Source organism: Numida meleagris, chromosome 11 (genome assembly GCF_002078875.1).
Source record: "Numida meleagris isolate 19003 breed g44 Domestic line chromosome 11, NumMel1.0, whole genome shotgun sequence".
In the NCBI taxonomy this organism is placed as follows: domain Eukaryota; kingdom Metazoa; phylum Chordata; class Aves; order Galliformes; family Numididae; genus Numida; species Numida meleagris.
Window position 1 is genome coordinate 10,658,750 of NC_034419.1, and position 26,706 is coordinate 10,685,455.

At 40.2% G+C, this 26,706-nt stretch overlaps 2 protein-coding genes across 2 annotated transcripts in view; one reads left to right on the top strand and one right to left on the bottom strand.

The window, feature by feature from the left end:
• The window catches only part of UROC1 (urocanate hydratase 1), a 75,666-nt gene extending 51,458 nt beyond the window's left edge, over window positions 1–24,208 (bottom strand). The window contains exons 1-3 of the mRNA XM_021409505.1: window positions 24,074–24,208; window positions 18,184–18,292; window positions 14,471–14,580 (exon numbers count right to left, since the gene is read on the bottom strand). The gene's annotated coding sequence lies outside the window, so the exon portion shown is untranslated. The remainder of the gene's footprint in view (window positions 1–14,470; window positions 14,581–18,183; window positions 18,293–24,073) is intronic.
• LOC110404801 (netrin-4-like) overlaps window positions 1–26,706 on the top strand; it is a 48,273-nt gene that overhangs the window by 15,063 nt on the left and 6,504 nt on the right. Inside the window, exons 3-8 of the mRNA XM_021409506.1 lie at window positions 3,472–3,735; window positions 16,150–16,276; window positions 16,638–16,826; window positions 24,087–24,300; window positions 25,118–25,254; window positions 26,276–26,344. Of these exons, the coding sequence (XP_021265181.1) occupies window positions 3,472–3,735; window positions 16,150–16,276; window positions 16,638–16,826; window positions 24,087–24,300; window positions 25,118–25,254; window positions 26,276–26,344 (1,000 nt within the window). The remainder of the gene's footprint in view (window positions 1–3,471; window positions 3,736–16,149; window positions 16,277–16,637; window positions 16,827–24,086; window positions 24,301–25,117; window positions 25,255–26,275; window positions 26,345–26,706) is intronic.

The following is a 26,706-nucleotide window of genomic DNA, read 5'->3' on the forward strand; positions in this document are numbered from 1 at the left end:
CCGGAAGATCAGGTTAAGAAAACAGAATTATCTGTATCAGGAATGGAGAAGCAAAACATGTGGCAAAAAATCAAAAATCTGAGACACTGTCTCTGGAATGAAGATGACCTCTTGACTGTGGATAAAACAGCACCCTCTGTGAAGCTGTGCCAACTTGTGTACAGCAAAACCAGACCTTTAACAGTGGCTATCACTTTTAGCTTTGCACATGTACAGCATTCTCCAAACTTCCTTGCTCTTAGAAAGGTCAGGAGAGGACAGGGTAGTGATCATCTTTTTGAGGCGTAGCTGATTGACTTTTGAAAATGAGAATGACAAATATGCGCTTGATAGCAGATATGCTGATAAGCATGAATGCCCTACTCAGCATTCAGCTCCAGTGTCAGCCCCTGATTATAAGAGAAACTCAGGATCTAGGATGTATTTCCACCGAGGGTTGAGCCTATAAAGGTGCATCACACATTTCTATGGAAACTGAAATATTTCTAGGGTGTGCCTAAGTTGTTCAGCCCTTAACAGACTTAGTTGTCAACATTTGCTTCTGTAGTTAATGCTTCTTTTATGAAAACGACACACTGATGCTAAGAGAAATGGCTGGGGGGTATCAGAACAATCTGGTACAGCAGAAAAAAAAGAAAAAAAAAAGAATGGAACTTCCATGGAGCTGATACCAGACAGATATTTACTCAAACGAGAAATAGCCTTATGGTGAACATCACTGGGAAGCGCTCTTCAGAGCTTTCATCTTAATTATTAGAACATATTTCTTTTTCATCACATTGTCTTAATCTTTTTTACTTGAATATAATGGAAGTTGCAAATTTGCAAGATAACTCTGGGAGATGAACAATGCATCGTGTTTTTCTCAAGCTAGGCAAAAGGCATAAGCCAGATGTCCATGTGTCCTTCAGAGGCTTCAGAAAGCAAAACAAAACTTGGTGAAATAAACAAAAGAACAAACAATACAGTGAAAAATAAGGAGTGTCTCATCTCACAGCTCACGAGTCTATGAGTTCATTAAGACTTGGATCTATTTCTAATCTGATCTTTCAAACATTTATGTAGAAATGGTTGAGACTGCCAAACTCTTGTCTTTGACCTATTATTATTTTTAAAATTCTGCATGCATTGAACATCCACAACTAGTGATTCTAAGAGAATTTTACAGATATAAGTTTAATAATCTAAATTTATTAATTTTATTTCATTATTATTTACTTAATCTAAATTTATTAATCTAAGAATGAAGAGAGAGAGGAAAATTCCATTTTAAAGTTTTATATATATATATAAAACAATTCTGTTAAATTGATGTAAATACTAATTAAAACTGTGCTGCCTCCATGCAAAATGCAGCTCACCTAAACTGACTCAAATTGGCAAAACATAACTGCTTTAATTCCCTTGACTAAAAATATCTTTAAGTAACTCCTCAATATCTTTGGTTGTTTCAAAGCTAACTTCTTAATGTTGAATTCAAGAAGAACATCAATAATTTCCACTCCCAAAAGATTTCACAAGTGTTACGCCACCCAAATCAGATCTTTAACATTTAACAAATCTTTCTTTGGGTGAGACAAGGATGAACAAACTCAGCCTCACCACTGAGCTTATTCCAGGCAGAAATACATCATGAACCAATCATACAAGCAAACTCTTGTACCTCATCTGGAATCGAATACTCTTTTTTTCTTAAGAGAATGTTGCAATTCCTATGGGACATCCAAGCTATAAATATCTCTACTCACAAATACCGTTGATAGTTCTAAGGGAATATCAAAATGCCAAAGCAACTCTCCTGAAGAGATGCCACAGACATGAAAGTCAGGTGTGAGAATGGAGCTTATAAAAACTGGTTATCAAACAGTTGTTTTACCCCTTGGCTCCTCTGTTTCATGCCAATTTAAAACAGTTTCACAAGGACTTTTAGCCATTAATGTCTCAGTAGGTAGCTTTTAACATGCTTTGAGATCTTGGACCTTAGCAGCTCTGCAGAACAATTCTATTTAGTTCACTGTCTTGGCCTTGGATGACTTGCCTCACCCATGCAGGAGGAGGATCTGTGCTTGTACATCACCAGGTGCTCAGGACTCTGAGAAACCACTACACCTCTGTGTGGCCCACAAGGGACTGGGAAGAAGGAGACAAGGTTCATAAAATAGGCTTCCACCAAAAAGAAAAGACAACCTGGGATTAGGGGAGCTGGATAGAAGAGATTTGGTCTTTGTTCTGTGAATCCAACAATAAGGGGAATGCTGGGCACCTGGACAAAACAGACTAGGTCATTTGCTTATGGTTCCATTGACTGGGGAAATGTAGACTTCAGTGTGGAAAGGCCTAGGCTATTTTGTCATGGCTTCTTTGGTCAGGGGAATGTAGGCACCTGCATTGCACAGCCTGGGCAAACTGCCCACGGCTCTATCAAACAAGACACCTCTGATCTCACCACGTGCGGCTATCTGTAGCTTTGTGAGCAGCTGGCAGTACAAGAGGAGGGAATTAAAAGGAAGAACAGAGCTAACCAAACAGAAAATGCTGCAGGCAGGTGGGAAATGCACCGCTGCCTTCACTGCATTACTGACAGGTGTAGCTCTGTGCAGAGCCTGGCAGCTGATTCTGTTGATTTAAGGGGATTTATTTCCCCACGTGCCATCAACAGCCAACAGAATTATGTTCCAAGCATGTACCACAAGCTCTTTTCTGGATCCTATGAGCAAAAGGAAATATTTTATATGCTGCAAGCGTTTAAATTGTTTGGTTCACCAACTAAGAAAGAAAGAAACAAAAAATAAATAAATAAACCAGAGGGAAAGAGGGAATCCATATGGAAACAAAGCTTTCACTCCCCTAATGGAGTTAGTCAGACAGAGACTGTCACCACTTACAAGACAGGGCCAAAGAACCCAAAGTTACGACTTGCCGACAGCTGGTGCGCACAAAGCCCTGCGGTCCTGTGAGCTCATTGCAGTGTAGCTATTTCTCTTCTTCCAATGAATAAACTGGCTTCCTTTGCTTGAAAACTGGTTTCTCTCAATGCCTACTCACCCTAGGCCAACTTGTATTTTCTGGTACATGGTCTAAGGGACTATGCCAAAAGTGTGATCACAGTTCTCACTTCCGTCACAGATCTCCTCAGTGCCTTAGTTTACCTGACTCTGGAACTCGTGGTAGAGCCATGTGCCTAAAATGCTTTGAGAAATTTGGATGGCATTACTGTTGTATTAATGCCAATAAACCTTGGTTTCCTATTGCGCATACAATGGGATGAAAGCAGTTACAGTCACGTGCTGCTGCTGGGCCACCGGTTGGTAACTCTGCATTCATGCTCAGAGATCAGTCACAGCCAGACAACTGTCAATGCAGATTCTTCTCAGTAGGATCTATTACTTTTTCCTGAACATCATCTCAGGATGTTTTCTGTGTATGCAGATTCCTACATCTCCTCCTGAGTGTGGATCTTCTGTCTTTCAGGTGATCTATCGTGTCTTAACTCCATCTAACAAGATTGAAGACCCCTATAGTCCTGAGGCTCAAGATCTCCTGAAACTCACCAACCTCCGCCTCCTTTTGTTAAAAAGGCAGGAATGTCCATGCCGTGGTTTGGGATTGGTAGAGAAACCTCAGAGATTTGCCCATTATGCTATTTATGACCTGATCATCCGAGGAAGCTGCTTTTGCAATGGGCACGCAGAAGAATGTCAACTTGCCAACAGGACAGGAGATGTGGAAAATGTGGTGAGTTCATGACATTTAATAATTTAGTAGACTTTAGTACCTTTCAACTTGCTTAAACTTCATTAGAACTTAAAATAAAAAGTAAAAGGAGCCAAACTTCATAGGAATATTCTTCTATAACACCATGACTGTCCCCTGTTCAGTATTTATATGCATACTTAGATGTTGCTATTCAGTGGTAATTACTGCTGTCAACATTTTGGTTTAGCTGCAAGTATTATATAATAGAAGTGTAATGACAGTCAAAGGGAAATGATGTTAACCAAATATCCAGGTTTGTCAAAACACATACATCATTGAGAGAGCTCAAGCCACTTTAAACTAGTCAATGATTCCATTGGTTCCAGTAGGATGGCTGTCTCTTTAATGCGTTTTGAAAACCAAAATAACCCTCATTTTTATAATTCCCAGTGTACCCTCACACAAAAGTCCCAAGAAATACATCCTCAGCTAATCTCTGTCCCATTCAATGCATGGTACTTGACATTTTGGTTTATTTTCTTCTGGAATGTATATTCATTGTCTTCCTTTCAGGTTTTCTAGGTTCGGATGCAGATATTGAACAGATAATTAGGACTGTATGACTTTCACAATATTTGCAAAATCATTTCTGAATCTGTTCCATCTGTGGTATAAATCTAATTTAAAGTATTTTAGCACTGAGTGATGTAATCAGATTCTAATAATTACAACTATAGACCCACATAAGACAAAGTGTGTGGAGAAAAGCTGTTTAAAGAGTGCATCCTCCACATTGCAAACTGTTAAATACACACATGGTGAAACCAAGTACATGAATAACAGGCTAAATGAATACAGCTGGCAGAAGAATAAACACTCTGCCCATCAGAAGAGGAAAACAAAAATATTGTGTATAACACTGACATAACCATTGTAAACTATGGCTGGATGTTTTTTTCTTCTGGTCACAAGAGAATAGAATCTTCTTGTGCCATCAGTGACTTCATGGGGCAGAAGGTGAAGCCGTTTTGATGAAACGCATTTCGTGAGTGAGTCATGTCTCAGGAGACAAGAGGGTGGATGCATCCCAGTATCCAGTGCAGGCACAGATATTATCCAGTGATGTTATCAAGTCTTTGCCTAGTCAGGGATTCAAGGACAGCAGGAAGTGAGAAAAGCCTTGCAGAGTTTTAACTGCCTCTAGAATCCTAGATGAGGGCTGGAGAAGACAATGGTATAAGACCCTGCATTAAGGTATGATCAGGCATACCTAAGCCATTCAGCCATTCACTAGTGAATGCCTGCTGAGCTGTTGTTTTTTTTTTTTAACTGTTCTCACTTTGACAGTTTGAAAATTCTTTCTCAGTGCCAGCCAAAATAAGGTGACTCCTTCTTGTCGCCTTTCCCCCAGTGATTTTAGAGAACATTTGATGTTCTTTCTGTTGATATGACTGGAAAGTTCTTACCATATCCTTCCCTGGTTTTTGATTTTTTGTACTGAGCAGAGAACTGTGGACAAAATTGAAAATTCTACTCCTGGGTCACATTAGCTGGGAGTAAAGATGATCATATTATTTTGCTGCTCTTTCCTTTCATACATACAGTGAAAATCCACTAGAATGAGGGCATTTAGGTAAGCATATAACTCTGCATCTTACAGTATGGTAACATCCTTGCCTATGTGCAGAAGGAAAAGGCCTCTGCTGTTGAGTGGAAAACACCAATGAAACATTTTGTATCAGCCAAACTACATTACAACAGCAATCATTCTCATCTTGTGATACTCCTTTCTTAGTAGAGACATGGAAAGTGCTCTGTTTTCACATAGTGTTGAAAGCAGCACAGAGAGAAGAGATGTTAAAAACAAACACTGATTCATTCTGCTGGCCACATCTAATATTTAACAAACACATGGGTAGAGAAAGCCTCAAGACACAGTTTTTTGTATGGATAGTGTGGGTGATATCACAGCATGAAGGCAGAGCGGCTTCATGTTTCCTTGTCTGCTTTCAAGTACTTAAATAAAATGCTGGAAAAATGCAGACCTCCACAGAAAGGCGTAAGTAATAACAGTCTCAGTCTCTAAAGATTTCAGAGTCCTCATACAATGTGTGTTTTTTTTTTCTGTTGTTAACAAAAACAAAAACAAGTCCATGTAGAAAACAACTGCAATTGTTTGCCATGGGATAGGCCCAAAGCTTGAGATCATTCTGCACTTAGGTCTTGGAAGAAACATAACTGTGCTAATTTTATAAGTCTGCTTTTCTTATTCTTGAAAGAAATCTGTTCCATTTGTAATAATTGTACCACTGCTATACTGATACTATACAGAGCCTAAATAATAGAGGAGACAAAACCAAATTTCTTGACAGTTTTGAACCAACACTTTCTCAACTCCATTTTGGAGGGACTAGATGATGTATTACTATTAGATGGTCTGCCATTCATCAGCTTTTTTGTGGATCTGTCAATTCAGACATGACAATCCATTCATCTAGATTTTTCACAGAGGATGCCACTAAAAAATGCAGCTGTATGAGAATTACCATCACAGGTGCCATGGTGTCATAGGATCTAATGATACAAGACAAATGCAAATTTTCAGATTGACCCCCAAATGGGATATGATTACTTTACCTTGGAATCCTAAGTAGTGTCGTGCACACTCCCTGTGTTTGCTCATAGGTCATTAGCGAAAACTGAGTAGAGCAAGAATAATGTAGTCTTCCATAGGATACAATGGAAATGTCCTTTGATCCCTTAGTGGGACATCAGACCAGTAATAATTACTCTTTCAACATGGCTTTTTTTGTAATTAGTTATGCAACCATCTCAGTGCAATTTATCTAGATCTTATTTCCCTTATTAATTACTAAGAATATCACGTCAGACAGGAGAAAGATTTTGAGAAAGGAAGATGGGAACTGTAAGCAATAGTCAAGAAACTTCTGGGCAAACATATCTTGAATTTGGGGTGTGTTGCTAGAGACAGTGGTATTTTCTTGTCTTCTGTATCCTTTCCTTAGACCAAAGACAAGAGACACGTAGATGCCATATCCAACTTAAATAGCTTCTTTTGATAGCTAAGGATAAAATTTTGAATTTCACAGCTTGTACTATTCATATTTTTTTAAGGTAGCTCCTTTGCCAGTGTGGGAAATTGTCCATTGACATTGCATTTTGCAGCAGAAACTGGAGAGATGCATTTTCTTTTAAATGTTGGGCATTAATATATCCCTATAAGGGAAACAACTACCAGGATACACCTAGCCTTCTTCCACCATTGGAAAGTACTCCCATCCCACATATTGCTGTTGCAGGGTATACAAGTGTTGCTTTGTAGTATATGCTTTCTTTACTAAGCTCCAACAAAGTGATGGAACAGTTTTCAGGTTTAGAATCTGCTTTGATAACATATTTTATCTGAGTCCAGGGTTGCTTCCAGAACATGCAATGTTTACAAAGCAGAAAGTGCACACAGACAGAATACTGAATCTAGACCAAATTCCTTTCCATTTGCCAAACATTTCACAATTATCTTTCTGGTGCATGAGAAGTAACTGAGGACAGAGGAAAGCTAATGTAGATTAAAATGTTTTTGACGAAAGCTTTAGGATTTTTTACTTGTTAATTGTTGGTACCTTCACTGCCAGGAAATTCTTACAAGTTGCCTCAGATGTTTCTTTTTCTTCTTTTTCCTGTTTATAGAGACAAACTAGACTCCCTGTGGGTCCTATCCTCCACAATGAGGCAAATGGAAAGTTTTCCACTTACTTCAAAGGGAGCAGGATCTGGTCTGATCTAAGTAAGATTCCTTGTTTGGCATAAAGTAGGTTACGTAAGGTAAAACTTGTTTTCCTACAGAGATTTTCTAGGCAACTTGGCTGTCAAATCTCTTGCAAATATTATCTCCTCTTCAAATATCTTGTGCAGTTCTACTGATAATCCCCCAATGAAGTTTTCACATTATCTGATCCAAGCTCTGCCAACCTGTGTGATGTCCAGCACTCAGAGCTGCCAGGAAGTGCACTCACTCCGTTGCAGATGGCAACAAAAAGAGCAGGTTTTATTAAGAAAAAGGTTGCCTGTGTATACCAGCTATGCCAGTAGTGTCAGGAATGTTTTAAAAAAACAAAACCAAAAACTTCTAGATCACGTAGAATAAATTCTAGAAACAGATGCCTATGCTGATATTTTTTTTTAAATTAAAACTGAACAAGGCCTTAAAGTTCTGGCCATAATGATCCAAAAGCACAGGAGCAGATCATATGAATTATGGAGTAAAAAGTGGCCATGAGTTATACGAACCTCATGAAAAGAAAGTGATCTCACTGACGTGTTTGCTACCCCCAATGGATTAAAGCACTTTAGAAGGAACTTTGTTAGTACATGTGGGTGGATGAGAAAGTTTCAGATATTTGTGTTCAGAGATGATCAAGAAGATGACAGAAAGCATCATGGAAAGGTTCTCCTTAATGTCAGCAGATCACTTTAGTGAGATCCTAATTTCCTGGGGGAAAATAGACCTCAAAACTGTAACTCTAAATGACAGTTACGTTCTCAAACAATTACATTAAAAAAGCTGGAAAAGGATATTCAGACTTGTCTTGTAGGTCACATCCAGAAGATCCTATTTTATCACATTCTCACAAAAGCCACTGGGAATTCCTCAAGAATACTTGAATAAATTTAAACAAGATATTTCCTGTATATCCCATTCTTCTCTTGCTGTTCCATAGTGATGGAAGACTGGCATATTAAAGTAACACCTCTGTTACTGCCAGGAGCTGGTTCATGGCCAACCAAAAAAATCAACACCCTTGTCTTTCTGAGTTGTCTGTGAGGGCTATTTCATCTTATGAAAGACAGCTAATTTGTCTTCTTTGGTGTTCCCTGAAAATAAATGATGGCGTAGTGCATCTTTACTTCGCTTGTTGAAAATTGGGTGTGTGGGCTCGGTGTGCTTAACTTGATGTCCGTGCAAGTTCTCCATGAGCGCTACTAAGAACCTGTGGTTTGCCACCACAGCGTCTGGCATTCCTACTGTCAACATGAGGTTTTGAGTATGGTTTAGAGAATAACCACAATTTTTATGATCTGATCCACAAAGTGGTTCAGCCAGCAGGAATTCTGCAATTATAAGGTCAACAAGGTTTTCCTGCATTTTATTACTGTTGTGGAATATCTTTTACTACTGCTAAAGTTGAAATCAGAAAAGCATGCCGATTTACAAATGGTGTTTAAATTCATGCCTGAATGCTTTCCTGAAGCAGGTCTCAGGGTAGACTTTCTATGCAAACATGCATATTACATATAGCAAATTATCTCTTATTTCTTGAATAGCAAACACTGCTATCTGACACTATTAGCCTTTAAACGCATCTTTTATAAGAAGCAATATCTATGGATGAGCTATTTAAGAGCACTTAATTGCTCTCATTAGTGTTTTCCTGTTTGTTTTAATCACTGAGTTTATGCTCTCTGCTACTATTATCTGTGTGAAAGAACCACAATAACTCTGCTAGTAGAAACATTTGATGGAAAACACTTGTATGTATATCCTAAGGCTGTTAAAATATGCTTTGCAATTCTCTTAAGAATTGGTTTTCACATTAAAGCTTCAAGAATCTGTGTGTGTATGTGTGTGAGAGGGAGAAAAAACTTCCTTATCCCAGAGCTATCAGCCACCACTTTCTGCAAACCCTTCTCCGTCATTGTAGTACAGCACATTTCTGAGGGTCTTTCATTGAAGCTCAACACACTGTACATCTTCTATCTCTAAGTTAAACTGGGCAGCCAGCAACACTAGGAAGTTACTATGATATGACAGCCATAGGAGCTTCTGATTTGGGGCTTATACACTAAGTCTTTGTGTTTTTAAGTTCTCTTGGGACCGAATAGATGCCTATACTGGAAATACCTACATGTTTCCAGAACAAAAGTTGTTGTCCTTTACCAAGACTTTTCAAGGCCTTTCAGGCAGTGCACTCAACCCCACAGAATCTCCCAGTAACTTAAGCAAATATTTCTAGAGTTGTACCTTGTGAGTACATGGAGTTTGCATTTAAGTGATTTGGAAACAGGTGCACACAATGTATGGAGAAAGTTTTCACAGGTTTTAAAAAAAAAATCCATATTATTCAGCACTAAAGTTATAAAATCCTACATACATTTCCTTGTCTTAGTTTACTCACTGCACTTGAAGGGACCTGGGGATTAGTTTTGTGCCTGTTAGGGATTTTCAATTCTTCTCCTGCAATGCACAAGTTTTCTGCTAAATCATGGACTTTCTCTGCCTTTTTCTCCCTGTTGTCAGACAGATACCTCACAAATTTGGCTGGTTTGGTGCTATGTCAGGCCTGCCCTTCCCCCACTCTCCAAACTGCAGCCATCTGCAGAGAAGTTGCAGAAAACTATTTTTCTCTTGGCTTCATCTGTTCCATTACTCAACATAATTTCACTTGAATGGGAGCTATGCATGCTGCCAAGTTCACTCAATACAGAAGTAAAAATTCAGAGAAGAGCTCACAGGCCCACTCTGAGAGTGGATTTTCAATCACACAACCCTAGAACCACTATGGTTTAACCAGTAGAAACCTATCTAAGTTCAGACAGTAATTTGGCTATTCACCCATTACAATATTGAGCCTCACTTCCCTTTCTGGTCTCTACATTCTTAAGGCAATCACCAAGATCTGGTGACCTGCTGTAACTCAGGGGCTGCACTTCGGCATGACAGCTGTTTCTTGTACGCAGTTTGTTACAGACTGATAATGGAGTTGCTGGCACTGTAGGTAAAAATAAAAGGACAGCTCAGCCCAAAAATGAATGAAAATCAAGCAAGCACTGAGGAAGAAAACAAGAAGAAAACAGAGCAAAATGTGGGCGAAGACATAACCAGGCTTGTGTCTACAGACAGCTGGAGGTGAATCAGGCAGAGGACGGAGCTGTGTCTTGAAACTGTCCCAGGCTGAGGTTAGTCTGCTGTATCCCCTCACATCAAGCACGGATTTTGTACCTCTTCCGGTCTATTTATCCTGTTCCTTTGTTACTGTTCAGATAGGGGCTTAGTGATGCCAGTCTGAATATTCAGCTAAACACTCTCACAGATTTTTTTTCTTCACCATTACCTGTTTAGTGAGTTTGGAACTGGTGGCAGTTAGCTCACTCTCTTCTGTGGAGCCCAAACCCATTATGGTCTCAGGTGCTACCAGCATCCCAGCTTTCCTTCCCCCTGCCAAGTTCCCTCGGACTTAATTTACCATAGTGACCAAGTACAAGCCAGAAATTCAGTTCCCTCAGAAAACACCCATATGTGTACCAGTTTTCAGACACATGCACTTATTAGACCTTTCCCCAGAAACCAAGTGACATAGGAAAATAATGGCTTTTTTCATTCCTGATTAGAGCAGGAATTTGAACTATCAACCTGCCCATAGCAAGCGCTGTAATCTGGGACTTACTCCCAAGCCACCTGTTTTTTTAAGTCTTTGAGAACTTGAAGAACTCAAAGTAATTTTTTTTTTATTTGGCCTCTTAAAAGCCACATCTGCTCTCCTCAGGACCTGATATTGAAGAATTTATTATAAATCTGCACAGATACACCGCACCATCTGGAGATACAGTGGAGCCCATTTGAGCTGTGAGATAAACAGAAGGGAACGAGACACTGTTTTCTATTTAACCATTCAAAATGACCCAGAAAGGGCCGTTTTGTTAAAAGCAGGTAAGGGACCAGCCTCTGATGTCATTGCAAACTGCTGTATCCAAAATTGTTCTGGCGACATTACAAAGTGAATACAGAGCCCAAAGACAAACATTTTCTCCGAATCAGCAACAGTTGCTCTGCTCTGGAAGGCTTCCAAATTTAACCTTCATTCATTAGGGGGAAAAAAAAAATAGACTGAGAATAGCTCAGGAGAAAGGGCAACAACCACAACATTTACTGAAAGGATAAAAGGTAGAAGAAACTAAGGGGGCAATCAGAAAGCAAGAAGCTTGGGGTATTATTTGAAGCTGAATAGAGTTTAAAACATAAAAAAAAAAAAAATGTGTGACAGAGATGGAAAATGTCCACTTGTTTTCTCAGCTGAAGAGCAGAATTCAGGTGAAATAATTTTTGTAAGCAAAGGTGACCAGGTATCATTTTGGAACCGTTGTACAGAAGCAGGATGTGGTTCTATGCTATTCACGATAAATCAACCAGATGGTATTGAGCTGCATGGAAAAACTAGATGGATGAAATTCATGGCTTTGTGTAGCAGATCGATCTAAAAGATTGGAACTGATCATCATGGCATTAAAATCCACGAAGCTATAACCTCCTCTGTGTCATGACTCAAGCTGCTCAGGTGGTAAATGTACAAATCAAAGCCTTTGGCAGCAATAGCAGACTGTTGTAACAGCACAACTGTGCTGTGAGTCAGATCAGGGAATTAAACCAGATTAAAAATATTATTGCCAAGGTAAAAGGAAAAAAAAAAAACCAATTTTTTTTTAGTATGATTTAGTTCCTCAGTCCAGTTTACAGATGACTCAGGGCACGATGCAAAAAGTGATAATATAGAAAGAAGCAGTAAGGAAGTCAGAATGCATTAAATTGTGATTGCCCCCAAAGGTTTTACATTATAAAATCGCTGCTATGCCAAGACACAAAAGGAGAATTTACTTTCAAATGGCTGCTAAATCTAATATGATGGTGCCTAAGAATATAGTATAACATTTGTGTTCCTTTCCTGGACTAATAATATCCTTAGACTGGCAATATATCAGCAACTTCGAACCTTTGCAAAAACTGATTAGAAAAATGGAAGCAGGCAGAATATTAGTATTGAATGCTACAGTTTTCATTTTTAAAGCTCATCGCATGCATTAGTGACACGAGGAACCTTGACTGAAAGCATTCAGAAAGCAGGACTGCAAGAATACAAACCATTACAGGTTGAGCACACGGCGCTTCAGACTGGTTTCATGAAATGCAGTAGTTCGTATGATCACACAGACTGCCAGCCTGTGAGTGCACCTACTTCCCTGATCCATTTTGCACAGTTTTGAAATGTACCACTCAGCTTCAAGCAAACTGGTCAGACTACCTGAACTCTTAATAAAATGACACTCCGACAAATGGGAACCATCCTTGGAGACAACTGGAGTTAGCATAATAATGAGGAGAAGCAGATGAAGAGAGGTGTTAGAAAAATAAATTCTGTACTGTTTCTGAAGTACTAAATAATTGCAGCTATGAACACTGGGGAAAAGCCCATACAGGCTTAAATATTTTCATATCTAAGGATCAGTAAGCGTTGAGTGATGTGTCACGTGTTGAATATTAAAGTGAAATATTAGATACGTGAGACACAAATCTCTTGGATCTTAATCTTTCACCTGCTGTACCAATACATTTATATGTCATCGTGTAAATCCCTGTAATAAACTAATCAGACTTCAGCTTCATGTTGTGGGTTTGTTTCCAGGCCAGTCTCTTGCTGCTCCTGAATAGCACTGGTTACCTTGATGGTTGCTGTGTCTGGGGCTGTCAATAGACCCCAGTGCCAGCTCCCTGCTCCCCACACTGTGCTCAGTGAGGACACAATCTCTACTGTGTTCACTCTCTGCTTATAGCTCCACTTCCATTCATGTCCTTGGTTTTCCCTGGTAATCATCCAGTCATCATTATCTGCTTGTACTTCAACTCTGCTTTCTAGGACAAGTTAAAACATGAGTGTAGTTCCCCCTAATTCTGTATTTCTTTGACTATTCTCTCTACTGTGGTTTGATCATCTTTGAGTTCCAGTGAGATCCTGCACAGAGCACAGCCTGCTTTTTGGACTCACCTGAGAGCTGATAGCTTATTTCAGCAGGGAACAACAGTCAGAGACATGCCTGATGTTGTGGTGCTGAGTGTGATTCTCACATTCTTCCTTCCCTGAGCAGATATCCCATTTCCTATTTTATCTGACAATTTCCTACATATCATTCTTGTTCTTTCCTGGACTTCAGTCCCTGGCTACCTTTCCTATCTCTTCCTCACTAAAAGAACAAATTGTTTCTCTTGTTTCTTACTGCTGTCTTTTCCTGTCCTTATTTCTCCTCTTGCTTGTAACTTTCTTGTAAGAAGTCTCTTCACAGCTTGATTTCTCCTCCATTAACCAGTCTTTTAGTCATAGCCACTTACATCCACGAATCACCTTTCTTGTCTGAGAAACAACTCAACTTCTATTTGAGTTATTTCACCCTCTACTTTCGATCCCATTGCTGTACTTTAGTGTCACCTCCTCTTGCACTCTTCTCTTAGCTATTTTCTCTTAAGAATGCAGTCTCCTGGATGATTCTCAGTGACTAAACATCTTCCATGAGACACTTGTCCCCAGATAATAGGCAGATCTGCTTTCTCTTCGTTATCCTCCTCCTCTGCCCATCAGTGCTATCTTTTCTGTTGTTTTTTTTTTAATTTATACTAAAAAGGATATTCCTCAGACCTAATACTTCCTTTAAAACAAACGAACAAAAAACCAAAACAAAATCCATGCCAGTTCAGCTATTTACTTCTGCCTTCTCAGTGGCTGTCATGTCTGCTGGCTCCTTGGCTTTTCTAGCTTTTAGCCTAAGCCAGCCATCCTTCCACATATGCTTGGTAAACTATTCGCTAGTAGGGATCATAGACAACAAGCTTCCTTTGTGCTTCACTCTTACACGCTGCATGTCATCCCTAGATAGCCTCTACAAACTACACCTTGCAGCAAAACAAACCAGTGGACAATGGACATCTACTTACCCTCCAAGAACAACTCGATTCTTCCTTCCTCACTGAACTTTCCTGTTTGCTCTGAATAATTGTTCATGAGTGTTCACACCATCTGTGCTGTGCACTGTAAGCACAGGGTCCTGTGGAATAATGAATATTTGATCATGTCATTCAAGGCTAAAACAAGATTGCATAGTTTAATTCTGCCATTTCCCAGCTGTACAATCTCTATTTCTTTCATGCTTTTTTTTCTTTTTCATATAAATGCTTATTTTGTATACCTATTTATTTTTTTTTTAAGTGAACTTACAGTGTGTTTCATTACAAAATTTGGCATTTCTCTTAAATTAAGGGATGATTGGACCTAAAATTTTTGGATCTAGTCCATTTTGGAAAGAGTATTTGTAAAGTTCTGACAGTCCAAAGTTTGAGGACACTAAAAAATAGTGTCCCCAAATAGTTCTGGTTCAGGCTTACTTTTTCTCCAGTCCTGATCCTTTTCCCTGTTCTGTGGCTTCTGAAAAAGAATCATTGCTGTTAAGTCCCTGTGTCCACAGGGGGGAACTAAAAAGCCTGGAGAGCCAAACTCAAACGGGGAGAAGCCCAATATTGATGCTTGTTTGTATTATTGTTTGTCTCTAATTTGTCATCCTGTTTAGGGCTTCGAACATGGATGACTTTCCCGGACAAAGGTCTGGAGAGGCATCACATCATGTGCTACAAGCTGTATCCTCCTGAGGTTTACTGGTGCTGAGCCCTGACAGAAATGCATACCCTGAAGTCTGTGCTCAGTCTTCCGTGAGGAAGCAGCCAACCGCTCTGTGCAGCAGCAAATCTGCCAGCTGGCCATAGAGGGGCAATGGCATCAGCTGCAGCCTATTCCCTTTGCTAGCTACATGACATATCTGGTCTGGGAGGATTAAAAACCAGGGCAGTGCAGAGCAAATTGCTGCAGGGAGATGGCTTTGGGGGCAGGGGAGAGCATTCACACAAGGGTTCTTTTGAACATTTTCTGTCTTGATCCCAAGCTACCTGGTACATGGGATGGGGCTGGGGGAGGACGGCAAAGGGGAAGTCTGACTTTCAAGAAAGACCATGGAGAAGCGTAACTCACATTAATGGTGAGATTAAAGGATTACATTCAATTCACACCGCAGTCAAAATGAAATCTTAGCCTCTGCTTTTTGTGTACCGTGCAGTGGCAGAGCTGTGGTGGTGGTTACAGTGCTACGCATCCTCCACAGGGCACAGGGGGGACAGTCTGGTTCTGGATTTTTGTTTGCTGCTCTTAGTACAAGTGTCTCCCTCTGCATTAAATACATGCCACTAATTGACAGCTTCTTTTGTGATGGGTGTAGAATGAGCCCTATAGCCCCGTCTTTCCTCAAATAATTTCTCAGAGGAATCCTTTGCAAACAGATGTAAGAATCAATTTTCTTAAATTAAAAAAAAACAAAAAAAAAACACAGGAGGCCTACAGTACGCACTTTCAGGCAGAGTGCTTTTTTACACAGCCTGAAGTTTAACTGTGCCTCTTCTTCATTAGTGTGAAGAGGTAATGCTACAGGTGAGCTCCAGGCTCTGCGGGTCTCCTTATAGAGCTCCCAGCTGTGGGAGACCAGTGCAGAAGTCCCACTGCCTCATGAGGTGGCAGGGCACTCCACCATGTTGATGCTTGTCATTATCTGAATGTATTCTTTCCCCAACAGGTCCATGGGAAGTGTGTGTGTAGTCATAACACAGCAGGGGACCACTGTGAGAAATGTGCACCGCTATACAATGATCAGCCTTGGAAGCCAGGAGATGGAAAAACTGGGGCACCAAATGAATGCAAAAGTAAGTGGGAGAGAGCTTACTGATCCAGGGTGTCAGGGTGAACGCTCACCTCACCAGCAGGCAGAGTTCTCTAGCTGCAACTGCATAAATTGTAGTGTTCTAGGGTTTTTTGTAATACCATCAGATTGGCTTGTCTTACTATAAGATATGGCAGCTAAACTTCTTGGTTGGGTGTTCTTTGTGTTGGAATTTTGATATTTTTTTTTCTTAAAGGACTGTCAAAGATTGCAAGCAGAGAAATTGTGCTACATTCAGATATACGTCCTTCATGATTCACAGTAGGGATATTATACTATTTGAACAGTATCATTTGTTGTGCCTGTTAGATAAGCCTGAAGTACATCTCCGTGTTTCCCATCAGAGTGTCGCTGTCACAACCACGCTGACAGCTGCCATTTTGATCTGAGTGTTTGGCTGGCATCAGGGAAACGCAGTGGTGGAGTCTGTGACAACTGCAAGCATAACACAGAGGGACATCGGTGTCAGAGGTGCAAACCAGGCTATTACCGAGATAGAGGGAAACCCATGTCTTCTGCAGAGGTCTGCAAACGTAAGTGATTCTGTTCCTTCGGTGAAGATGAGTGAACAGTGGAAGCCCATTAAAAGAATCAACTACTATGGAAGTAATTACTGGTATTACCATTCTTCCTTTGTTTTTTATTCCTAGACCATAGTTGTCTGATCAAAAGTCATTTTCCTGATTTTCTGTGTCTAGCCCTCAGTGATATCACAATTTCTGTGATAACTGCTATAGTTCTCTGGTGCATTACATTCTGATGAAAGGTATATTCTTCTTGTGCTTGCATTTAAAATAATGTGGTTCTGTTTCTCATTTGAAGCATGTCTTAGTTAACTACTTCTTATGCATCTCTCTTAAGACAGAGGATGGTGAGCCTATGTGAAAAATATTGTTAAATTCCATTTCGATTGTGCAGTATCTGTGAACAGCAGCGTATACAACAATGACTGCAGGAGGTGCATACCCCTATGGGAACAGATGAATCAGAGCTTTCAGACTTATCTCTGAATTCTACAGCTGTACCTCGGGGTGCTCTGCCCAAATTAATTGCCTCATTAACACTTCATCAGGATGTGTTAGGAAGTAATTCAGGCACTAACATGAGTGTATAACCTCTGGATCAAGGTAGTTTGCATCCAGCCAGTCTGGAACATAGCCAGAATGAGCCCAAATCTCCCTTAGTCTAGATGTTTCCTGAGTATCCCACCAAACTTCACACTTCTTATTCCATCTGGGATCTATTTGGAGATTGCTATATCCAAGAATATACATGAATTCATTTCTTCCTTTGGATAGTCTTCTCTCCGACTAAGATATCAGTTGCTAACACTGAAAACATCAGCTTCTGTCACTTATACTCTCGCCTGTTTGGTCTTCACAAAGATTTCTCTTAAACACTTAGGATACAAAAAGTCCTCTCCCTTGAGTGTAATGGCCTGTGATATTGCTTAAGCCATGCACAACACATCCTATATTTCTGTACTTTTGTATTCTTTCCACTGGAGTATCTTTCTGCCTAGCACAGACTTCCACACAATCCTTTCTCATTGATTTCATAATTTCCATCCAACACCAATCAACAGACAGGGCTGGCGTGAGCTTATCTAATTTACCCTGTATGCCATAGTGTTATGATGACCTCTATACAGTCCTGTTTTTATTCTGAGCAGATTTGCTACAAGGAAATGCTTGAAATGAGAAAAGAATGTTATGCCAAATTAGTTTTCAGTCTTACAGTATCTGAAAGAATTTGTGTATGAACTGCTTGTGTTTAATACCAGGGTGATGGTATAGTAACCAACAACATGCATAATATTACATAACCACTAAAGTCAAGGAGCACAGGAGAAAAGCAGAGAGGAAATAAACATTTGAAAACACAGCTTACCTGTGTGGGAAACCATAGAACAGTTTGCCTGGGTGAAATCAGAGCTTGGCTCTACCTCTGCATCTTTTGTGGTCTGGTTACAGGCCTCTCAGTGCCTCCTGCCAATACTCTGCATAGCAAAAGAAAAATTGTTCAGGGGGATAAGCAGAAATTCACTTTGTTAAGAGAGCTTTATTACAATCATGCAAGTCAGCCACAGTAGCATTCTTTTCACCTGGGAGGGTGCTGTTGCCAGCGGAAGGACCCCAAATGTAATTGTGTGCACTCAAGCCTAGATTGCTGCCATCCTGAAATTTAAATGTCTTTTCCAGCTTCCCTGTACAGTCAGTGAAGCGGTAGGATGTCTAGGGGATGATTTATTGTGTTTTAACACTGATGTCTGTGATAGACAAGGTGAATTGCCTTCTAAAGGATATATATTTATTTTCCCTAACTTAAGAGGCATTCTGGACCATTAGCCTGCACTAGAGAGTTTCCATTAGTTGAGATGAATCTAACAGGTTTGATTCGGCATTATTACCAGTAAGTAAGCGTGGCCTTATCTATACATAACTTAAGCCAGTAGGACCCCCTCACAGGCAAGCTAAGTCATGCATGAATGCTTGTGATATTAAGGTATAAGGGCATGTAGTTCACTCTAGATAATATTAGTTTTGCAGTAGACTGTACAGTATGTGCACAATGCTTGCACTCGTATAGAAACAGAAGGGGCATCAGTGACAGAAAACATGGAAACATCAGCGTAGACAGGCAGAACTGTCTGGGTTAGAACCGACTTAATTTGGTAAGAGGGGAGATTTCACCTCCAGGACCACTGACATCAGCTCCTTAAGACTACTGCTGATATTAGACTCAAAGACTTCGTGCAAATTGTAAAACAGAGGCTCTCTTCTCCATCCTTTAATCTGTGTGAGCAAATTGTTCAGCATGCGTGACTCTAAAAACTCTCGTTACATGTTTTTTTTTTTTTAACCTTGCTAATATGTATGAAAGACAACAATCAGACCAGGTACATTTATCTCAAACCTTGGCCTGTTGATCATAAACAGAAGAGCTGCCAATTCTGAACCATAATATTCGTCAGGATTTACATGTACCATTTCCAAGTCATCATCTCAGTTTGAGAAAACCACACAAAAAATACTAGGCTTACAATAGTCAGTAACCCACGTGCTGGGTAAGAGCTGAAAAGCAATAATAAACTGCAAACAGCAGAGTGAATGGATGATTTTGCCTGGTTCTCAGCTTCCAATTTTGAAGTCAGAAAAGAAAAATCTCCATGGGAGATCAAAACTTGACCCATGTGTACAGTGGATACTGAGCTGGGAAAGGAAATCTGATGAAAAAGCTGAATGAAATGCTGTGCTAATCCCTTTGAGAAAGCACGCTTGAAGAGTGCTCTGCCATCCAGAGCAAAGTCTAGGTTCAGCTGTGACAGCCCCCTCAGGCTCCCAGAAAGTTAACAGGACGCTGCTCAGGCCCAGAAAGAGTCTTTAAGCATTAGTCATAATAATGAACAGCATTGTCTCTTAATCGCTGCTAGGAAAAAAAAAAAGTTGTATAACAATTGGATGTCCTGGCACTATCCAAACCACCCTTTGCTGACCCTCCAATGCGAGACTGCAAAGACATTCCCTTGGAGTAAAAAAAAAAAAAATGAGTTGAAATTTGACATGTAAGTGTGAATCTGTTATTCCTTTTCATCCGCAGAGATAGCCTGCCTCTGATCCCTTTGCTTCTCTTCTTCCTAGCAGCTGGAGGTGAATGAGAGCCAGGTCATGTACAGAGTCTTGTTTTGACACTGTTTTGATTTATTAAAAAAGGGAGGAAAAAAGGAAAAGAAAAAGAAAAGCATGAGAAGAGTGCCAGAGCAAAGCTCACACCTGCTTGTTATTGGGGGTGACAACACAGGATTAAGTGGTTTGAATATAGATTTGTATGAGAGCTTTGACTCAGAAGCCTAATCGTTTCCTAACCAATGATTAGAAAAGCTGCTGTATCCTTGGCTCTTTCCTGTGGCTTATTTGGAGGCTTAAAGGATCCTTCTGAAATGGCACCATCTTTTGTACTCACACTTTGCTTAGCTTAAATAAAATGCAGGCATGTAGACCCATTAGAAAGGCTCTCCAGGAAAACAAGCTTTTTTACTCCAAGCACAAGGGTTGAAAATTAAAATGTGACCAGATGCACATGGACACACTCTGAAAAGCTCTGCTGCTCTTCCTTTTACTTCTGAGCAGTGAACTTTTAATTGTAATATCACAAAGGCCTGATCACATCTTGGTTCAGTCTGTTTTAATCAGCTCTGACCACACACACAGCTGTCTATCTTACTGCCTTCATTTAAGAAACATCATTGGCTGAGTCAATCCCCACATGTGACGTGCTTTAAAAACAGCTCTGATTTGTTTGTATGCTCGAAAGATGCACATGTGTATATTTCAGATTCAAAAGGCGTTGTTGTCTGTCTTTCATCACAGAGCCAGTCTGCTCATAGCTGTTTCTTATGCAATACTAGACAGAAGTTTAAGGGGATATACATCCAGGTTCACTGAGCTACTTGAAGCATTTACTATTTTCCTATAACTGGGGATCATATTTTTGCAACTGATATTACATTTTTACATCTGTGTCTAATAACGTGGGGAAGACAGCTGTGCTGAGGGCAGACAGATTTATTGAGGACTCGAGTGGAGATTGCTGTATGAATAATTCATTTTCTTTTATTCCTTGTCTCCCTCTTTTACAGTATATTACATCCAGTCGGATAACAAAAATCGTAGGATAGGAGTGAGAGTAAAAGCCAAGAGGATGCTTTGTGATACTTTGTGACTGACAGCCACTACTAATACACAGTGAAGTGTTTTGCATTACACTGCTGTCAAGGGGAGAACCCATATAAACCAGCCATCTCTGAGCCAGAACTGTCTGCACACCGTCCCTAACATAATTGATGATGCCTTTGACAAACAAAGCTATTGTCATGTTGGCTGGTGTTTTGTTAGATGGGGAGGCGGATAGAGAAAATTAGGGTATGCCAAGAGGAAAGAAGCAAAAATCAGCAGGGAAAAAATCTTTGTTAAATATTGGGAAATGTAAAAGGATGAGGTTTTGGAAGCTTGCTTTTCTGTTTCTTTAGTTGTAAGGCTTATCTGCAAATCTATGATACTATTGAACAGATAAAACCTAGTCATCGTCAGCTGCCCCTTCAGCATGTGACATGTGAGCTCTTATTTTGGGAGTTTCCTTAGATGCACAACGATTTTGGCCATAACACTCTGTAAGCCAGACAATGTACACACCCAAGCTGAAATGCTAAATAAACACAGACTGAGTAAAGCATTTGCAAGCCACTTGTATAACTCATCTGAAAGTGTTGTACATTTATTGATCCGGCCTGCTCTCTGATCCACCAGAAGGCTGTCCCTGTTTCTAATTGGGGAATATGTTCGTTTGGGAACATTAGTTTTCCTGAACTGCAGCCCAGAAATAACTAAAACAAAAAAGCCAAAACAACGTGCATTTTTTCTACCTCCTTATTAGTTTCTGTCAGTGTTGTCAGTCACTGTCCTGCAGTACTTTCCCTTAGGGATAAGGTGGGTGAAGGTCTCATCCTGAATTGGAATCTTGTCTCAGTTGGTGACAGGTAGGCCAATGATGTTAATGATTTACCCATCTGTCATGTGACCCTAGCTGATAAAACCCGAACACCGGAAGGTGAAAATAAAGACAGATCCAGAAGTTGCAGAAATATGAGAAATTCCCTGTGAAAACTCCACAGGTAGATCTTAGATACGGAGATACTAGAATGAAATCAGAAATCTGGATTCAGGCCAACATAGATGTTGGCAACGTCCCACTGCTTGTGGCTCAGACCTGTCTGCAGTAAAGGAAACATGTGTTTCTGCTCCTTGTCCCCAATTCTATGACTTTTTTTTTTCAGTGTTGGATGGAACTGTCTCCTTTTTTAGGGTGATGTAGTCAGTCCTAGAAAAATCTGGGCAAAAGTAATTCAAGTTGAGCAGCAACAAATCAGAACTTGCCTTTGAAACTGTCAGTGCTAATGAGCACTTCATTGTTACACCTGCTCTCCAGAACTGACAGCAAAATCCCTGGGTTTGCTCCCAAAGTCAAGACTGCTTTGTGGCAAACAGGCGAGCCTGCTGCCATCCGCCAACCAGCTCATTGTGTTGAGTACATTGCCCATGACAGCACGCTTATTTTTTGTCCTTAGGCTATTGTGCTAGTGTCCCTTGAAAACAACTGACTGAGATCTGTCTACAGCAGAGTGTAATAATATTATTAAAAATATTGGCATAAAGAACACAGGGCATGGTGAAAAAAATAACTACGTAGTAAGCAGATCATAAGAGAAATGCCTATTAAACAAAACTGCTCACCCTTTTTCTCATATGTTTTTGAAAGATATTTTTTCTTGAGCATCAAAAGTGAGGTTGCAGATAAAAGTGAATCTGTGCTTGCTACAGTTAACACTCTTTGTAGTCATATACACCCCCCTTGGAAAATGATGTGTGTGGAATCAGAGTGTTCATTTGTTCTACTGTCTGTGAGCTCATGAAGAAAAGTAGTTTGATTAGCAGCAATGATGGGCAAACTTCAAAAGCTTTGGAGATTGTATTTAGTTCAGATAAGCATCCAGAAGGCTGGCCCCTGATCCAAGCTATCCAAACACCTTGGGTGTCCAACATTTTACTGAAAATCTCTATTAAAGCAGGGCTTGGCCGCAAGATTTTTATTTCCTCCCTTTTTCAGATGGATGATGTAGTGATATATTTCTTCTTCAGACACTGCTACGAGGAAAAACCAGGGCAAACTTCTTTGTTGCTATTAAAAAAAAAAAAGCTGAAATACGAAGGCCTGGAGTTCAGCTCAGTTCTCATTTTAATCAAACATTTGAATAGGAAAAATGAGTAGGTATGTTTATGGCTTGTATTCTACCCACATAGAGCCACTGGCACAAGGCTCAACCATCTCAGTTAGCCTCTTCCCTGATGAGGAGTCCGTTGAGCCTGGCTTTGCATCACCGTAGGTACAAACAGACACAGATATGATTTTCTACCTTATTCCCTAATGCTGTCACATTGGGAATGTAGTGGTGGCATGGGACTATGACAGTTTGTTGTATTTGAAGGTGGTGGGTGTCCCATAGGAGCTGTAAGTAACTGTTTTACTGTCAAGTTGTCTTGAGTTGCTCAGGCCAGTGTTAAACTGGCCATAGCATTAGGAAAATCTCTCGTGTTTTTCTCATATTGCTCTTCAGCTAAATGTAAAATACGTCTAGCGAGTTTAGAGATCCTCTCTCATTCTGTTTCCTTTTAACAAGTTTATTTGTACAATACATTTCATCAGCTTTCCTGCATGGTAAAATGTCCACTAGAACTCACAGGGAAATAAATCTGTGGATTACATAGAAGCAGACGTTGAAGAAATATTTCAGGTCATCTGAACCACCTGTATAAGCCACATCTAGCCCCAGAGGAAACACTAGTTTTGTGCTGTCTGTGTTCACAGGAAAAAAATGCAGGCAATAGCTATCATTTGGGACTACATCCATGCTAGTGAACCTTTCTGCAAGCCATCTGAAAAATGAACACACAATAGAGGCCTCCTGCCACTGCTTCAAAACCCTGTATGTCCCAGATTTGTGTACCAGGAAAGAATTGACTTTCACACACAAAAGGGTCCCAGCTGGATTTATCTTGCTGTGCTTAAGGAGTTAAAAAGATAAAAAGTATTGCAAGTGTAGGTTACCTACATTGTTCTGACATAAAACCACTGAGCATCAGGAGGAGGGCAGGAATTTATAAGCTTTGCAAAAATGTCACATAACCAGATGACCCCTGGGCACGTAATCTCAGTCACCTCTTACCATATCTCCGTAGCTTGCTCCTGCCAGCCAATGGGTTCAGCCAACGCAACGTTCAGCAGAAGCTGGCGATGCCACCCCAAGACGGGATTCTGCTACTGCAAGCCAGGTGTGGCGGGCCCCAACTGCGATAGATGTCTCATGGGCTACTGGGGCTTTGGAGAAAATGGCTGTCGTCCTTGTGACTGTGCCAGAGACTGCGACCAACATACTGGAAACTGTTTCAATGGGTAAAGAAGCCCTCGTTTGAGTTCACTTTGAGACGGGATTCTGTAAAAATGAAATAAAGGTTAAATGAAATACGGCAGCAATGACAGTAAATGGAGGATGCTGGAGGGGGCCAGGGGATGCGTATCATTTGAAAAGGTGGCTGTAAGTCATAAAAGGTCTCTTGGATTCCATTTGGTGGCTGGAACACTTGTAAATCCATTGTATTATCCAAGGTGATCTTGAAATGATGACTTTTGCACTAATAACAAGCAACTCCACAACTCCAAAGGAGTCTGTACAGTATTCCCAAATACATCTGTTTGCTTTGGAAATAAATGGAAGAGTCTGGAGAGCTTGCCTCTCCTCTGTGCCCAGGGTAAAATGAGTTTCAAGGTTTCTCTTTTATTTCTAGTGGGAAGGCATCCACACCCCAAACATGCTTTAATCTCAGCACAGAAATCCTATGAGTGGCTGCAGTTTTACCAGTCCTGCAGGTGTCCTCAGTTCCTAATGACATCAGCAAGTGATCACTAACTTACAGTTACTTGATTCAGAAAAATAAATAAATAAATAAATAAAGCCCAAACCAATCAACCATCCAATCAGAAAAAAAAAAGACAAGAAGGCCCCAAATATAGTAATTTTAAAACAAAAATGCTAAGTCAGCACTGGTGAGGTCTAAATAAAAGCCTAGATCTTTTAATTTCTCTACATAGTGTGAAGTCTTGCTCTTACACTTCCAATCTGAAAAGAGAAAGCTTAACTGTTTGGATGCAGCTATAATCTGCTTCCCACCACGTGTCCTAACCAGGTCTTCTCTTCTTTGTGCCCTTCCAGCTACGACAATGAGCCATTCTTTAATATCCCCATTGGGGGACGAATCCCTGACCTTGTGCAAACACCAACTAATGAGAGCGAAGATGAGTGGAAATGGAATGACCACGAGCAGGGATTTTCTGCTCTGAGACACCCAGGTACAGCCCAGAGTCCGGGAGCATCCAGTAACTTCACTCAGTGCTAGCTCCTTCTTCTCTTCACCCTGACTTAGACTCCCTGTCTCATCTCTAGCTCTAGCCTGTCTCCCTTCTGCTGGCAGCATCTGTTGATTTGAACTGTCATTGGTTATTATACCTACATTGTTATTTTTCAAACAAGGTTCTACTATTCAGCTGTGGGTTTTGGAAATCAGTGAGTCATAAGTAAGATTGTGTGAAAAATATTCTCTATTTGTAGTCTTAATTATTGTCATAATGCTTATGAATTTACACAGCTTCTTCTCAATCACTCAGTTGTTGTTCAACAATTCAAATGCTATTTGTAAAAAGACTTTGTCAGCCATCACTGAAATGAAGCCACCTCTGGGGTGGAAGGCAAGTGATGTTAAGAATGAGGTACCCCTCATGGCACAGCAGCTCAAAACATAAAGTAAAGCATTATTATACTGTAGCCAGATAATGTCATCAAGTAAACAAGCTTACAGAATGAGGTACAGCCTTTAATATTTGAAATGTTGTCAATATTGCTTGCCACAAGTGAAGGTCTAAGTTTACCAGCATCAATGACTTCTTAAGACCCAGAGGTAACAGTGCCAGCTATTGCCTTGACTTTTCTGAGAGCAGTATTACCTTAATAACAGCAACGTTCAGCATTTCGTAGCTTATAGGATCAAAAAAAGTATTATTACTTACATGATTTAAACCTGGATCTGATTCTAATAAAAATCTTTATTAGTATCAGTTTATTAACTATATAATAGACACCATGAGGGCCTCATTTTACTTGACAGCACTGATCAGATTTCAGACCAATTATCATATTATCTAACAAGAAGCAGATTTGCAAATAAGTGAGCTCACTCTCAAGGACCATTCAAGTCCATCCAGATTATGGAAGCTGTATACATAAAACTTTATAACTGAATAGCACTTGCTTCTCTTTCCTCTCTCATTTCCTGGCTCTTCTCCAATCTTTTGTGTTTTGTGATTCTCCTGCTAGAAAAGTGTGTGTGCAAAGAGAAGGTGCTTGGAAGTGTCACTGACTTCTGTCAAATGAAATACGCTTACGGTAAGTGCCCTCAAGGTATGATACTTTCACAGCATTCTTTATGTGTGTTATTCGCTGTTAGCTGATAGGAGTGAAAAATTACAGAACTGGCAAATAAGAGGTAGGATTTCTTCTGCACTTTTTGTCTAGGGACATGTCCAACTTCAGACCAGAGCTGATCAGTGAATAGCTTATTTCATGCCAGGCTCCTTGGTGTCCCCTTTCCACCTTCTCTTTTTACAGCAGGATTGCAAAAACTCTTAAGTCTGTGGAATGACTGATCTCTAGGTCAAGAATAAATGATAAAAGCCTTGAATGTAAACTGCCATTGCTTTTGCAGTCATCATGCAGGCTCAAATGCTTGCTTACCAAGAATGTATTTC